The following is a 14,767-nucleotide window of genomic DNA, read 5'->3' as shown; positions in this document are numbered from 1 at the left end:
CGGTGGCTCACCCCTGTAATCCCAGCACTTTGGGAGGCTGAGGCGAGCGGATCATGAGGTCAGGAGTTAAGACCAGCCTGAACAACACAGTGAAACCCCGTCCCTGTAGTCCCAGCTACTCAGGAGGCTGAGGCACAAGAATCACTTGAACCTGGGAGGCAGAGGTTGCAATGAGCTGATATCCTGCCACTGCACTCCAGCCTGGGTGACAGAGGAAGACTCCGTCTCAAAAAACAAAACAAACAAAAAAACAAACAAGAAAACCCAGTGATAATAATGATAATAATCACAATATTGATCAGATCACATCCGCACTGGCAGTCCTTTTGCATACTGTAAATTACCATAACACATTAATTAGCTACCTTTTTAGAGACAGATATATGCAAAGAAGGTAGAAGAATAAAACCTAGAATTCAGCAACAAACATGAGAAATAATCACTATTTTTCTTCTACAGTTAAGCTTTGCTTCAAAAGTTAACTTTCAATTTACCACGGCTAAGGTTTTAATATAAATTTCCCCACATTTCCTCAACCATCACTCTGCCACAGTTCTAGATTGCTCTGCCAAAGCATAACAAAATGGGATGGTGAATTTTGAGAGAAAATAATTATGTATTTCCAGTTAAGACTATAATGCTTTCTAGATTATCTACATGCTTGTTCGCTTCCATTAGTTCCAGTATCCAATTACTAATGTACTAGGTACAAAAAGCACAGAAATAAATGTATTTCAAAGTACCAACATTCAATTAGTGAGGTTAAAAAATAATTTCTCTGCTAGAAAAATGTTCATAATGTTTGACTGTGTGACCTCACTCCTGGAAATCTGTCCTTAAGAAAACAACTCAAGGGAAAAAGCAATTTATACCACAAGGGAATGGTTAATTAAACGGTGGAACAGCATGTCAATGTGAACTGTGAAGGCATTAAAAATTGTAATTATGAAGGATCATTCATTCAACACTTGGCGAAATGCATATAATACAACGCTGTATGGGGGGACCTTCCTATATATATGTAGTATCATTACAATTACTTATTAAAAAATAGACACATGCTCACGGTATTCAAAGAACATGACAATGGAACTGATGACACGATGGGGATAAGAGGTAAATACCAATTTCCTTGAATCATTTTGAAACATTGCTTATAAAATATTTTCATTTGCTTTTTGACTAAATTTGCTTCTCTCCAGAAGAATTATTAGACACCTACTGGAATGCCACGCATTCCTAACATGTTAGTCTTTCTTCACACACAGGCAGCATGATCTAGCTATAGGGACCTCATTTTCAAAACCAAAATTTTAACAGGTAGTTTGGGTTGAGGGAACAACAGGACAGGGTATTTAAAATACCCTGCAAGCATGACAGAAAAAAAAACAAGGTTTGAGGTCAGAAGCCCTAAACCCCAGCCCTTCTCCATCTGAGCAGCAGAGATGAATGGAAACATGCTCCCAAATTAGACCAAATGCCCTGGGTTACAATCCCAGCAACTTGGTAATATGATAAAAGGCATCTAAGTTACCCTGTCAAAATCCCACTGGTAGTTTAAAGGATATCATGTTTTGGTATATAGTAAATGCTTAAACACACCAAAAGTGGCTCAAGCTCTATAAAATAAGCAATTAAGTCTGCCTCTGTCTCCAACCTGTTCTGTAATCAGGAAATGATGCTAGTAATCCTGTTCTAAACTGCACACCATTTTACAAAATATATTATGGTTATAATTGCCATCATGACCATCATCATCTATATTATTATTGCTATTACTTCTACTAAGAAGCCAGCTAAAGAATCTGACTAGAGCTTGCTTACCTGATGGGCTGAGGGAAAAATCTTAAACTCTTAAAAATGTCACTTAAGGCCGGGCGCGGTGGCTCACGCCTGTAATCTCAGCACTTTGGGAGGCCAAGACGGGCAGTTCACGAGGTCAGGAGATCGAGACCATCCTGGCCAACACATGGTGAAACCCTGTCTCTACTAAAAATACCAAAAAAATTAGCCAGGCGCCTGTAGTCCCAGCTACTCGGGAGGCTGAGGTAGGAGAATGGCGTGAACCTGGGAGGTGGAGCTTGCAGTGAGCCAAGATCGCATCACTGCATTCCAGCCTGGGCGACAGAGTGAGACTCTGTCTCAAAAAAAAAAAAGAAAAAAAAAGTCACTTAATCTGGCCAGCATGGTGGCTCACGCCTGTAATCCCAGCACTTTGGGAGGCTGAGGCAAGTGGATCACCTGAGGTCAGGAGTTCAAGACCAGCCTGGACAACATGGCAAAACCTCATCTCTACTAAAAATACAAAAAGTTAGCTGAGGGTAGTGGCAGGCACCTGTAGTCCCAGCTACTCAGGAGGCTGAGGAAGGAGAATCACTTGAACCTGGGAGGCGGAGGTCTCAGTGAGCCAAGATCATACCACCGCACTCCAGCCTAGGGAACAAAGCAAGATTCTGTCTCAAATAAATAAATAAATAAACAAACATACAAACAAACAAACAAATAAATAAATAAAATCACTTAAACCAAATGACAATGGTGAAGGTATGCAACCAAGAAGGAAAAATACACAGCAAGTTCACAGTGTGGCATGGTTGGTATGAGAAGGGGTACAGGAAAGTACTTACAGGATTTTGAGACACTTGGCCTCCCAGAGGACAGTCAAGTACTGAGGATGAATGCATAATACAACAGCACACCCTGTAGACAGCATCTGTCTAATGAAATGGTTACTAAATGCAGTGCTGGTAGACTTGGGTCACCATCTAAATCCAAACAAGTTGACTTAAGAACTTAAATATATCCAATTCAACAAATAATTCATTTTCAATTATATGTAATTATCCGTTTTTGGAAACAAGATAATTTTTAAAAATTTTACTAAATTATTTAATTTAAAGGGAAAAAAAGCCCCAAAACTTCATCATACATTATATTCAAATTACTGGTTCATAAAAATCATTTCATCTCCCCAAATAAGGTTAACGATTAGTCAAAGAACTTTAAACTATAAAGTCATATACTCAGTCCACCCAGATAAAGAAAATGAAACCCAGGCAAGGTTATGGCTTGGGACTTGGCCTTTGGCCCTGGGAAAAGGTCAATTATCATGTACCTACAACTTTGTAGTAATGACTACTAAAACAACTGATTTTTCAGTTGATTTTTCAAATCGATACAATAGTGTTCTTGTACAAAGGATAGTTAGATGGTAACACAATCTAATGGAAACAATGGCATGTGATATTAATAAAAACAATGCACATTCTGGGTCTACTTCTCTACTGAAATAATGACAGATAAATATATAGCAACACAGAAAAGGTCTTGATGTAATGTAAAAGGAAAGAGCTGGATATAATGTATACTCACGAAAATAAAATGGAAAGAGTATGCACATGTATAAGAAAAAACTAGAAGGGAATATGGGGAAAGAAAGAAGTTGTTTAATAAAAGGTAGTGCTGTCTTTCCTCTTTTTTTTTTTTTAGACTGTCTTGCTCTGTCATCCAGGCTGGAGTGCAGTGGTGCGATCTTCGTTCACTGCAACATCCACCTCCTGGGTTCAAGTGATTCTCCTGCCTCAAGCTCCTGAGTAGCTGGGATTACAGGCACGTGCTACCACACCTGGCTAATGTTTGTATTTTTAGTAGAGATGGGGTTTTGCCATGTTGGCCAGGCTAGTCTCGAATTCCTGACCTCAAGTGATCCGCCTGCCTTGGCTTCCCAAAATGCTGGGATTACAGGCGTGAGTCACCGCACCCGGCATAGTAGAGATGGGGTTTTGCCATGCTGGCCAAGCTGGTCTTGAACTCCTGGCCTCAAGTGATCTTCCTGCCTCAGCCTCCCAAAGTGCTGGGATTACAGGTGTACGCCACCGCGCCCAGCCTGTGCTGTCATTCCTAATGCAAGAAGTTACCTTGCTGATTCATTTTTTTTTTGAGATAGAGTTTCGCTCTTGTTGCCCAGGCTGGAGTGCAATGGCGTGATCTCGGCTCACTGCAACCTCTGCCTCCCAGGTTCAAGTGATTATCCTGCCTCAGCCTCCCAAGTAGCTGGGATTACAGGAATGTGCCACCACACCCAGCTAATTTTGTATTTTTAGTAGAGATGGGGTTTCACCATGTTGGCCAGGCTGGTCTCGCCTGACCTCAGACGATCCACCCACCTCAGCCTCCCAAAGTGCTGAGATTACAGGCGTGAGCCACCGCGCCCGGCTGCTGATTCATTTGATCAACATCATCAAAAGGCTAACATGACCCAAGCACTGTACTAAGTGTTTGGGACACAAACTTGAAGCTGATATTCCAACCTTCAAGGAGTTCATGATGTAGCTGGGCAATAAGGGTTCAAGGAAGGTACATCTCAAGTAGACTGGGACAAAAAAGGGAAGATTTAGCTGAATCTTATAAGTACAATCAAATCACAGATGATTATTACATCATCTCAGATTCTGTTTGGGGTCATGCCCACCACTGAAAATCAGCCGAAAACGAAGATTCCTTTCCACTAATGAAGAGTTTATCCACACACACTTATGTTTCTGCCAGCAGTGCCCACATACAGGTCCCAGCTTAGCTCCAGAGACTTCAGTCAGTCCATCTTCCTATTATAACATACCTCTTAGTTCACTGACTTGCAAATTCTAAGGCTAACTTTTCATTCTGGGTTTGAGAATAGGGAACAGATGGCCTACACAGCATAGAATCTCTCACAAGAACTAATTTTTACCAATCACATGTGGTTAAAATCCAGATTTATACCTACAGATTAGTGAGCAACAGAAACCCTTATAATGACATGACAATTATTCAGTGTGACAGCTGTTGATACCATTGCCAAATGTGAGTTTTAAAACATAGGCTAACACCTCTGGTTCCCCAGGATTCAAACAAAACAAAACAACAACAAAGACGACAAACACACAGACACACACACACAAAGAACAAAAAACAAAAAACCTTGAGTTACAGTACAAATCACAGGTATGAAACAACTTGTTTCAAAGAAGTTTAAAAGATGAGTAATCTTTAGAAATTAGGTTAACAAAGAAAATGACAGACATGGCTGGGCCTGGTGGCTCATGCCTGTCATTCCAGCACTTTGGGAGGCCAAGGCAGGTGGATCACAAGATCATGAGTTTGAGACCCACCTGATCAACATGGTGAAACCCCATCTCTACTAAAAATACAAAAATTAGCCAAGTGTGGTGGCGTGTGCCTGTAATCCCAGCAGGAGGCTGAGGCAGGAGAATCACTTGAACATGGGAGGTGGAGGTTTCAGTGCACCGAGATCACGCCACTGCACTCCAGCCTGGGTGACAGAGCGAAACTCTGTCTCAAGACAGGAAAGAAAGAAGGAAAGAAGGAGGGACGGGATGGATGGACAGGACGGGGAGGGGAGGGCAAGGGAGGGGAAGGGAGGGCAGACACATATACTCATTCCAATACTCATGCTATGGCTTCAGGAAACATTTTCATTCAAAAACAAACAGCAATGTTATCTGTATACTGCACATACATCCTACCCAAATGGAGTCTGCCTTTTTAAAAATAAATAAATAAATAAAAGACAGGGGCTCATTCCATTACCCAGGCTGGAATACAGTGGTGTGATCTCTGCTCACTGCAGTCTCAACCTCTTGGGCTCAGGGTGATTCTCCCACCTTGGCCTCCTAGGTAGCCTGGGACTACAGGCACATACCACCACACCTGGCTAATTTTTTGTGTATTTTGTAGAGACAGGGTATTGCCACACTGCACAGGCTGGTCTCGAACTGCTGGACCCAAGTGATCTGCCCACCTGGGCCTCCCAAAGTGCTGAATTATAGGCATGAACCACCGTGCCTGGCCCCTATCAAACTGTGATGCTGCTATCAGCTGCTGCGTAATGAAGAATATAAAAAAATTTCTGTTCACATCACAAGGCCTGAAATGCATCGTTCGTCTATTTTTGTTTCAGAAGAGGCCAATTTCGGCCTCTTAGGTTGTAAGCCTCTCGAGAGTTGGGGCCACGTTCATCTTGATCACCACCATATTCCAAGTGCCAAGTCCAGTGGCCAGAACATAGTACATAGTATATACTGGCTTTATTTAGTAAAGTTTATTAACTAAAACCAACTATTAGATATTTCTTACTGCGTTACACAGAATGACTATGTTTTGATAATAATAGGCTACCAACGTTAAAATACAGTTAGGACTTAAAATTTAAAAATTTACATGCCTAAAATGTATATTCCCAATTTTGTAAAAGTTTTTAAAATTCAAGAATATCTCTGCATTAGATTAAAAAAAGAAAAAAGAGGCCAGGCGCAGTGGCTCACACCCATAATCCTAGCACTTTGGGAGGCCGAGGCGGATGGATCACCTGAGGTCAGGAGTTCGAGACCAGCCTGACCAACATGGAGAAACCCCGTCTCTACTAAAAAAATACAAAATTAGTCAGACATGGTGGTGCATGCCTCTAATCCCAGCTATGCAGGAAGCTGAGGCAGGAGAATTGCTTGAACATGGGAGGCAGAGGTTGCGGTGAGCCGAGACCGTGCCATTGCACTCCAGCCTGGGCAACAAGAGAGAAACTCCGTCTCAAAAAAAAAAAAAGAGAGAGAGACACCAAGATGTACCAAGATGTCTGTATAATATGTTCAGGACACCAAAGAGCTAAAGCAATCTCAAAAAAGAAGGACAGGGTTGGAGCACGAACCACCAAACATAAAGTGAGTTTCAATAAAGGTGTCAACTCAACTCAATGCAGAAAGAAAAGTCTATTTAGCAAATATTGCTGGAACTCGATGTCCAAATAGATACAAATTAACCTCAATCCTCTCTCACTCCATACAAAAAAAAAAAAAAAGATTCGTGACAGGTTATAAAATAATACCCCGGACCATAAAATTTCTACAAAAAGAATAGGAGAATATCCTTATGACCTGGTGGTAAGCAAAAAAGCACAAACCATAAAATTTTTAAGACTGCTAAGTTAGACTTCACGAAAATTAAAGTTTTCTGCTCATCAAAAGACACCATTAAGAAAATGAACAGGCTGGGTGCAGTGGCTTACGTATGTATTCCCAATGCTTTGGGAGGCTGAGACGGGAGGACTGCTTGAGCCCAGAAGTTTGAGACCAGCCTGGGCAATACAGTGAGACCCCATCGCTAAATTTTAAAAAAAATTGAATAAAAATTTAAAAATTAAAAACATGAATAGACCAAGCATGGTGGTTTATGTCTGTAATCACAGCACTCCAGCCTGGGCGACAGAAGGAGACGCTTTCCTTAAAAAAAAAAAAAAAAAAAAACCCAAAAAAAACAAAAACGCACTCATTGGGTTGAACACTTAGTATCTGTGCATGTTTATTATATATTTTAAAAATCATTGCATAAGGATTCCACCACCCATTCCACTGCTCCCCTCTAAGAATAGATCCTACATGTACATGTTACAGCATCTTCTTAACATGTAGACATCACTCAGGCTATTTCTTTACACCAGGTCTTTGTACAATAGCTTATGAAAGGGTCTTTTTAAAGACTGTGTAGAGCCAGTTTATGCCATCCTTCAGATTTCCTGCAGTATTTCATCCTGAAGGCTGAGCTTGATAATCGGACCAGCACTCTTGCATCCTGACTGACCAGCATTCACTTCTAATCAATAACAGATGTGGGAACGGTGCCAGAGTGGGCCTTATGCCAAAGTAACAATTTTTCTCCTATTCAAGAGAAAATACCCTTCTTAAGCTCCCAAGTCATCCAAACAGAGAGAATGACATCTGGAAATACACTACCATGTCATGTGGTTGGCCCCTTTGGATGATAGCTGTATGCACCACAAGCAGAGGGCTGTTGTGTTAGCCTTGTGGGACATCTCAGAGTATGGCAACTCTACAACCTTACGACAGGGAGAAAGTGCTAAAAGCTCTAAGAGCAAAATAGTAGCAAATGGGTACAAACATAAGTTTACTTAAGAAAATTCCCTTCATTATGGTTCTTTCTACAAATCAATTGAAATCATCTTCTCATTTCCACATTAAACTTTAGGCCCAAATTCTCTATTTGCTCACAGCCTTAACTTCTCAACTCCTTACCATTTTGGGGGGATCTATTTTTAAAAACCAAGGAAACTAATACTCAATGTAAATTAATTCAATCATATATAAATTGCCCTAGAAAAAATTTTAGAGGTGGAAAAATTTTAATTAGGTATACCAATACTAAAGTAGTCAGCTGTAAAGGAAAAAATAAATATGAATATTAACAATTGATATTTTGATGTTATTTGTGACCAACTGACCACAAAGGAAAGCTGATTTAAAAGCCTTTCTTCAGATGCCCAGGAACACCATACACACCTTCTCAATCCACACTGAAAATGAAGCAAGTTTCATATTTACCCAAGATTTGAGTAGGACAAGACTTTCTTGCTGGGAAGGATAAATACAAGTCAGGAAATAACTATAATAGTAATAGCTACCATTATTCTCCATCTTCATATATTCATTTAGAAATAACAAAACATTTATTACACGCAAAGAATGGTGCTAAAATATTTTCTTATTTAAATGACACTAAGACAGTAGAAGGTACCATCTCCACTACCACTTTATTTAACCAGAAGCTAAGGCTCAGAGAAGTCAAAAATTATGTCCCAAGTCATATGGCTAAGAAATGGCAGCTCTGCTGAGCTCCAGAGACCATACTATAGCAAAATAAATAATGCAAAAAGAATTAATTATTGTAGGACTCAATGAAGTTTGCACATTGTGACCAAGAATTTAATAAGACTCATTGATTACAGTTCAGAGAGACTTCACATTCTACTATATAGTTCCTGTCTTTCTTCACAAATATATGAACGTAAATACACAGTCTACAGCTGAAGCACACCCTGGACAAGTTAGAAAATTGAAGCATAGAAGCTGTTATGTAGGAGCCCATTTAAGTCCCCAAATGACAATCAGAGAGGCTTCTGACAAAAAGCCCCACTGTCAAATACATGGGCTTAAGGAGTGGCAATGGGGTGCCTTAAGGAGTAAGAACAAGTAAGCCAAGATTTCAAAGATGTTGGCTCCACACCAAGATCACCCTTCTCTTCTTGGTATACCTCCTCAAAATCAACAATCCAGAAAGTTTTTATCCATCAATATTTTAAAAAATCCAGGTATATTAGAAAAATGGATAAATAGTATAGGCACAAGTCTAAAATGGTCAACAGCCATCACTGCTTACTGAAATGATTATTTAACAATGACACTCTGAAAGATAACCAGGTACTCTACTGTGTTTTCCAAATAGACTGAAAGATGGAGGCAGAACAAAATCAGCTAGAAAAACAATTTCTTTGGCAAACATTTCAGTGACACAATCAGCACCCTCTCAATTCATCTATTATGGAGTGCTCCATCTTTTTTTGGCATTGAACTAAAATTAGGACAGGGAAGATGGACTAAATATGGCAATAAATAAACAGAGAAAAGTAGCAGCTATAAGATCTCATAGACCACTCCACCCAGTACAGAATAAAACTCCCAGAGATGGAGCACACTTATACACTTGGAACGGTTTAACTCATATTCTTCCAAACTCTGTGATTCTTCACAAGTGTGAGCAGAAATACGGATGTGCTGTAGCAAAAATGTACAGCTGCAGCCTGCAGATGTCGAGCTGTTAGCTCTGTGATCAGCAGCCATGCTGTCTGCCTTGCTGGCGCCCTCCTGGTGGCTGCCTCAGTCAGCACTTTGGGCTGTGCCCAGAAAATTGGGAGAGGTTATTCCTGTTGGGCAGCACCCTTTGCAATCAAGAGATGAAAAAAAGACCTTCTTATCTGGGAAATGAAATGCTGATATGATGGTGATGTCTCAGTTTTCTCCTCTATAAAAATAAAAACACTACCAGCTGGCTTTTATTTCCTATCCCTGAGGGGCTGTTATTTGGATAAAAAGCTTTGAAAATTAAAAGCACCATGCAAATATAAGGCTATAGTATAGTGGAGACTGAATCCAAACAACATAAATGGAAGGTAGATGGGCACTCTGGCAGGGCAAGTATCCATGTCTGCCATCAGAGCAAACTCCTAAGTTCCAGTATCTACTTTTATAGTAAGATGAGACCTCTGCTAGACATTAAGCAGGCAGAAAGCCTATAAAACAGGTTGTGCTCTCCACCTGCAATGCCCTGCTTTCCCTGTCTCTGGCACTTTAGAAACTCCTACTTTAAGGTCTAACTCCAAGTCCTCCCTGATAGACTCAAGTGCACCTTGACAGAAATAAATCCTCCCACATTTGGACTCTTACAGCTTCTTATAAACACCTCTTAGGCCAGGCGTGGTGGCTCACGCCTGTAATCCCAACACTTTGGGAGGCCAAGGTGGGTGGATCACAAGGTCAGGAGATCGAGGCCATCCTGGCTAACATGGTGAAACCCCGTCTCTACTAAAAATACATTAAAAAAAAAAAAATTAGCCGGGCCTGGTGGCTGGCGCCTGTAGTCCCAGCTACTCGGGAGGCTGAGGCAGGAGAGTGGTGTGAACCCGGGAGGTGGAGCTTGCAGTGAGCTGAGATCACGCCACTGCACTCCAGCCTGGGCGACAGACTGAGACTCCGTCTCAAAGAATAAAAATAAAAATAAACAACTCTGTGGTGTCATTTGTCATATTGTGCCACAGGTGATTTGTTTCTGTGCCTGTCTGTCTGTGAGTTCCTTGAGCTCTTCACTCTTATAACCATAGCTCCTAGTATAACACCCGATAATTTGGTGAGATTTAGGCTTCTAGTGAAAGAGGAAAAAAAAAACCCTATTAAGAAAGACTCTATAACTCTTTCCTAATTCCTCTTAACTAACTGCAATACAGTACAGAAAGGTTTCTATATCTTTTCTATTAAGACAGAACTTCCCAAGCTGTGTGCCAGGGACCAACGCCAGAGAGTTATGAAGAATGATTATCAGTTTACTGAGATACTGATTTCCTCAGCCTGGGACAGCCAATCAGAACTTAATACTTTCTATGTATGCTATGATGTGAAAAGAGGTTGGGAAGCATTACATAAATGTGAAGATTTAATCTTTTAAAATATTAAACTAATTTTAAACAGCAGGGTAAAGCATTCACAAATTGTGACATTAATTAAGGCATCAAGAAAAAACATAATGACTAGAAATAATTGCTTCACCTACTGTTGACTAGAAAATAAGTGTTTCAGAACACTGGCATCAGATACAACAGCATATCCTGAAAGAAAAATAACACAGCTACCTCGCATAGCAGTCAGTCTGCGCAAACAACCATATGGTTTGCTAATTTAATCAACAATCCCCAAATTTACTTTTTCATCCTGCAGATAAAATGAAAATGAAGTTGCTAGAAATATTTTAGAAATTATTTTGCCACTCCAAATGTTTAATACAATACATACAGTACCAAAGCCTATTCACCCAGGCTCCCTTTAAAAGCACAAAAACGCTTTATCAGCCACATTTTTTAAAAGCACAAAAAACATTGATCAGTTTAATCTTTTCATTTTAAATCTGTTTTAAGACCAATCATTCTTCACACCACACAACCAAAATTCAAACCCTTTGCCCTTCTCCATTCCACCTACAAGAGACAAAGCTTAGACATTCCCCATCTCTTGACTAGATTGATCATACTCATCTCAAAATACCCCCATGAAATTCTTCTTTTGCCCAGAAGCCTCCATCTCAAAATGCCAATGAAGTCACGCTTCCCTGCTTAAAAAGAAAACAACTTTTTATAAGAGTTTTTGTTTGTTTGTTTTTTTGAGATGGAGTTTCACTCTTGTTTCCCAGGCTGGAGTGCAATGGCACGATCTCGGCTCACTGCAACCTCTGCCTCCCGGGTTCAAGCCATTCTCCTGCCTCAGCCACCCGAGTAGCTGGGATTACAGGCATATGCCACCACGCCTGGCTAATTCTGTATTTTTAGTAGAGACGGGGTTTCTCCATGTTGGTCAGGCTGGTCTGGAACTCCCAACCTCAGGTGATCCACCCGCCTTGGCCTCCCAAAGTGCTGGGATTACAGGCGTGAGCCACCACGCCTGGCCTTTAAAGCAAATTGTTTCTAGGGAAGAGTATATTTCTGTTATTAAATTAGTCCTCTATTAGAAATGAATGTTTCACACATACCTTTCCATTGCCTTGCCAGGACCTGTATTTCTTTCAAGCTTATTCCAGATTCTTTAGCCATTCACCTGGTGATCTGCTTATGTTCCAAAAGATGAATGCAACATCACAGGTACAGTCAGGATTGTGCTCCACAAAAACTACCATCCTCAATCTTCATCATAATATCTAGACAGGAACTGGTATGGTGGCTCTTGCCTGTAGTCCCAGCACTTTGGGCAGCCAACATGGGAAGATCGCTTTAGCCCAGGAGTTTGAGACCCACCTGGGCAACATGGCAACACCCCACCTCTACAAAAAAAAAAAATAAGAAAAATTAGCCAGGTATGGTGGCAAATGCCTCTAGTCCTAGCTACTCGGGAGGCTGAGGTGGGACAACTACCTGAGCCCATGAAGTCAAGGCTGCAGTGAGCCATGATGGCACCACTGCATTCCAGCCTGGGTGAAGAGTTAAGACCCTGTGTCAAAATAATAATAATAATAGGGCCGGGTGTGGTGGCTCAAGCCTGTAATCCTAGCACTTTGGGAGGCTGAGGTGGGCGGATCACGAGGTCAGGAGTTCGAGGCCAGCCTGGCAAATATGGTAAAACCCTGTCTCTATTAAAAATATAAAAATTAGCTAGGCATGGTAGTGCACGCCTGTAGTCCCAGCCACTTGGGAGGCTGAGGCAGTAGAATTGCTTGAACCCAGGAGGCAGAGGTTGCAGTGAGCTAAGATCACGCCACTGCACTTCAGCCTGGGCGACAGAGCGAGACTCCATCTCAAAAGAAAAAAAAAAGAAGAAGAAGAAGATGTAGTACTCAGAAACTGAGAAGCAATGTGTCACATACAGTACTGAACACTTACATCCATCATCTCTTTGCATTCTTAAAATAATCACCTTTCAGTGAGGATCCTCCTTGACTACCCTCCTCAAACTAACCTGGATCTCCTTAAACCCTTTCCCTTTCTCCTTAGCGCTTTCATTTTTTGTAACATTAAAAAACATCTTAAATATACATAAACATACATTTTAGGCTACATATATATTACTTATTAATCATCTTTACTGCCTGTCTCTTCTACTAGAATTTAATCTCCATGAGGGCAGGGGCTTTGCTTTACTCATTGATGTAACTCCAATACCTAGAATAATGCCTGGCACACAGTAGGCACCTAAATATTCAAATGAATGGATGAATAATAAGGAAGACAGATCTGACAATTATTTGAAAACACCCCTCCCCCTCTCAACATTCAATCTATCAACAAGTTCAGAAAACTTAACTTCCTCTAAAATATAACAAATCATCTGTCCTCTACTATATTCACTGCCATAAAGCTGGGCCAAACTTGTCACTTTTCACTTCTGGTCTTGCTGCTTCCAGCCATGCCCTATAAAATTCTTTCTCTATATGACAGGAAGAATGATCTTTATAAAATGTAAATCAGATCACATTACTGCCCCAACTATTCAATGGTTACCCATCACTCAGAATGAAATCCAAATTCATTGGATTACAAAGCTTTATGCTGGCTTTAAAAGCTCTACATGAACTTCTGTCTCCTGTCTCTCTACGCTCTTCTCTTCGTCCACTACATTATATCTACATCGGCCATTTTTCTATTCTTTGAACATATTGAGTTCATTCCCATCATTGAGCCTTTGCACTGGAATATTCTTATCACTGACATCTACCGACTACTTCATTATTGTTATTCAGCACACAGCTCAATTTACTTCTTCAGAGAGTCCTAAATTAACACTTAATTTCATATACATATTTTTTTGTTAATGGGCTCAGTACTTTCTTTTATTCAAATTTAGAAACATTTTTATTTGCAAGACTATTCAAATAATTCTGTTAATATCATTTAGCTAAATTCACCAATTAATTCATCCATTTATAAAAATCACTTTCTTTTTCTCTATCTACCTATATTTTTATCTAAACCACTTGAGAGCAAGCTGGAAACATTACACTCCCTTATGCTTAAATATTTCAGTGTGTAAATGCTAAGAGTTAGGATGTTTACTTATAAGCCCAGTATAATTACCAAAATTATTAACATTAATACCCTACCACCATCTTTACAGATATTATTCTAAAATTTATGAGGGACTTCCTCATATAAACAAGGTTGGCAGATCACCTGAAGTCAGGAGTTCAAGACCAGCCTGGCCAACATGGCAAAACCCCGTCTCTAGTAACAATGCAAAAATTAGCCAGGCCCGTGGTGGTAGGCGCCTGTAGTCCCAGCTACTCTGGAGGCTGAGGCAGCAGAATCGTTTGAACCTGGGAGGCGGAGGTTATGGTGAGCCGGGATCGTGCCACTGCACTCCAGCCTGGGCGACAGAGCAAGACTCCATCTCAAAAACCAAACAAACCAACCAAACAAACAAAACACAAGAAAAGAAATCACCACTCCCAAGTGCTAATGGAAAATAACTGTCAACCTTTACACTCTAACCACATTTAACTATCATTCAAGTAAAGGTGAAATAAAGATATCTTCAGATCAGCAAAAAGAGTGTACTACTTACAGATTCTCCAAGAATTATTAACAGATACACTTGGCAGGAAGGAATTATTAACCTAGAAGGAAAATTGTGATAAATATGCAAAGTGACCAGATAATTCAATAAATATA

At 40.4% G+C, this 14,767-nt stretch overlaps 1 protein-coding gene across 9 annotated transcripts in view; it reads right to left on the bottom strand.

Moving 5' to 3' along the window:
• The window catches only part of CBFA2T2 (CBFA2/RUNX1 partner transcriptional co-repressor 2), a 156,580-nt gene that overhangs the window by 63,624 nt on the left and 78,189 nt on the right, over positions 1–14,767 (bottom strand). For 3 of the 9 annotated variants that reach the window (XM_055104790.2, XM_063600791.1, XM_063600793.1), the window contains exon 1: positions 12,139–12,426. The exons of 5 other annotated variants lie outside the window; for them this stretch is intronic. In XM_055104790.2, the coding sequence (XP_054960765.1) occupies positions 12,139–12,199 (61 nt within the window). In that variant the 5' untranslated portion in view covers positions 12,200–12,426. Of the gene's footprint in view, positions 1–12,138; positions 12,427–14,660; positions 14,708–14,767 lie in introns of those variants that run through there. One more of the 9 variants, XM_055104791.2, reaches the window with a different exon arrangement.

Source organism: Pan paniscus, chromosome 21, assembly GCF_029289425.2.
Source record: "Pan paniscus chromosome 21, NHGRI_mPanPan1-v2.0_pri, whole genome shotgun sequence".
Lineage (NCBI taxonomy): Eukaryota > Metazoa > Chordata > Mammalia > Primates > Hominidae > Pan > Pan paniscus.
The sequence above is the reverse complement of the archived record's forward strand: the minus strand, read 5'-3'. Positions and strand labels throughout refer to the sequence as shown.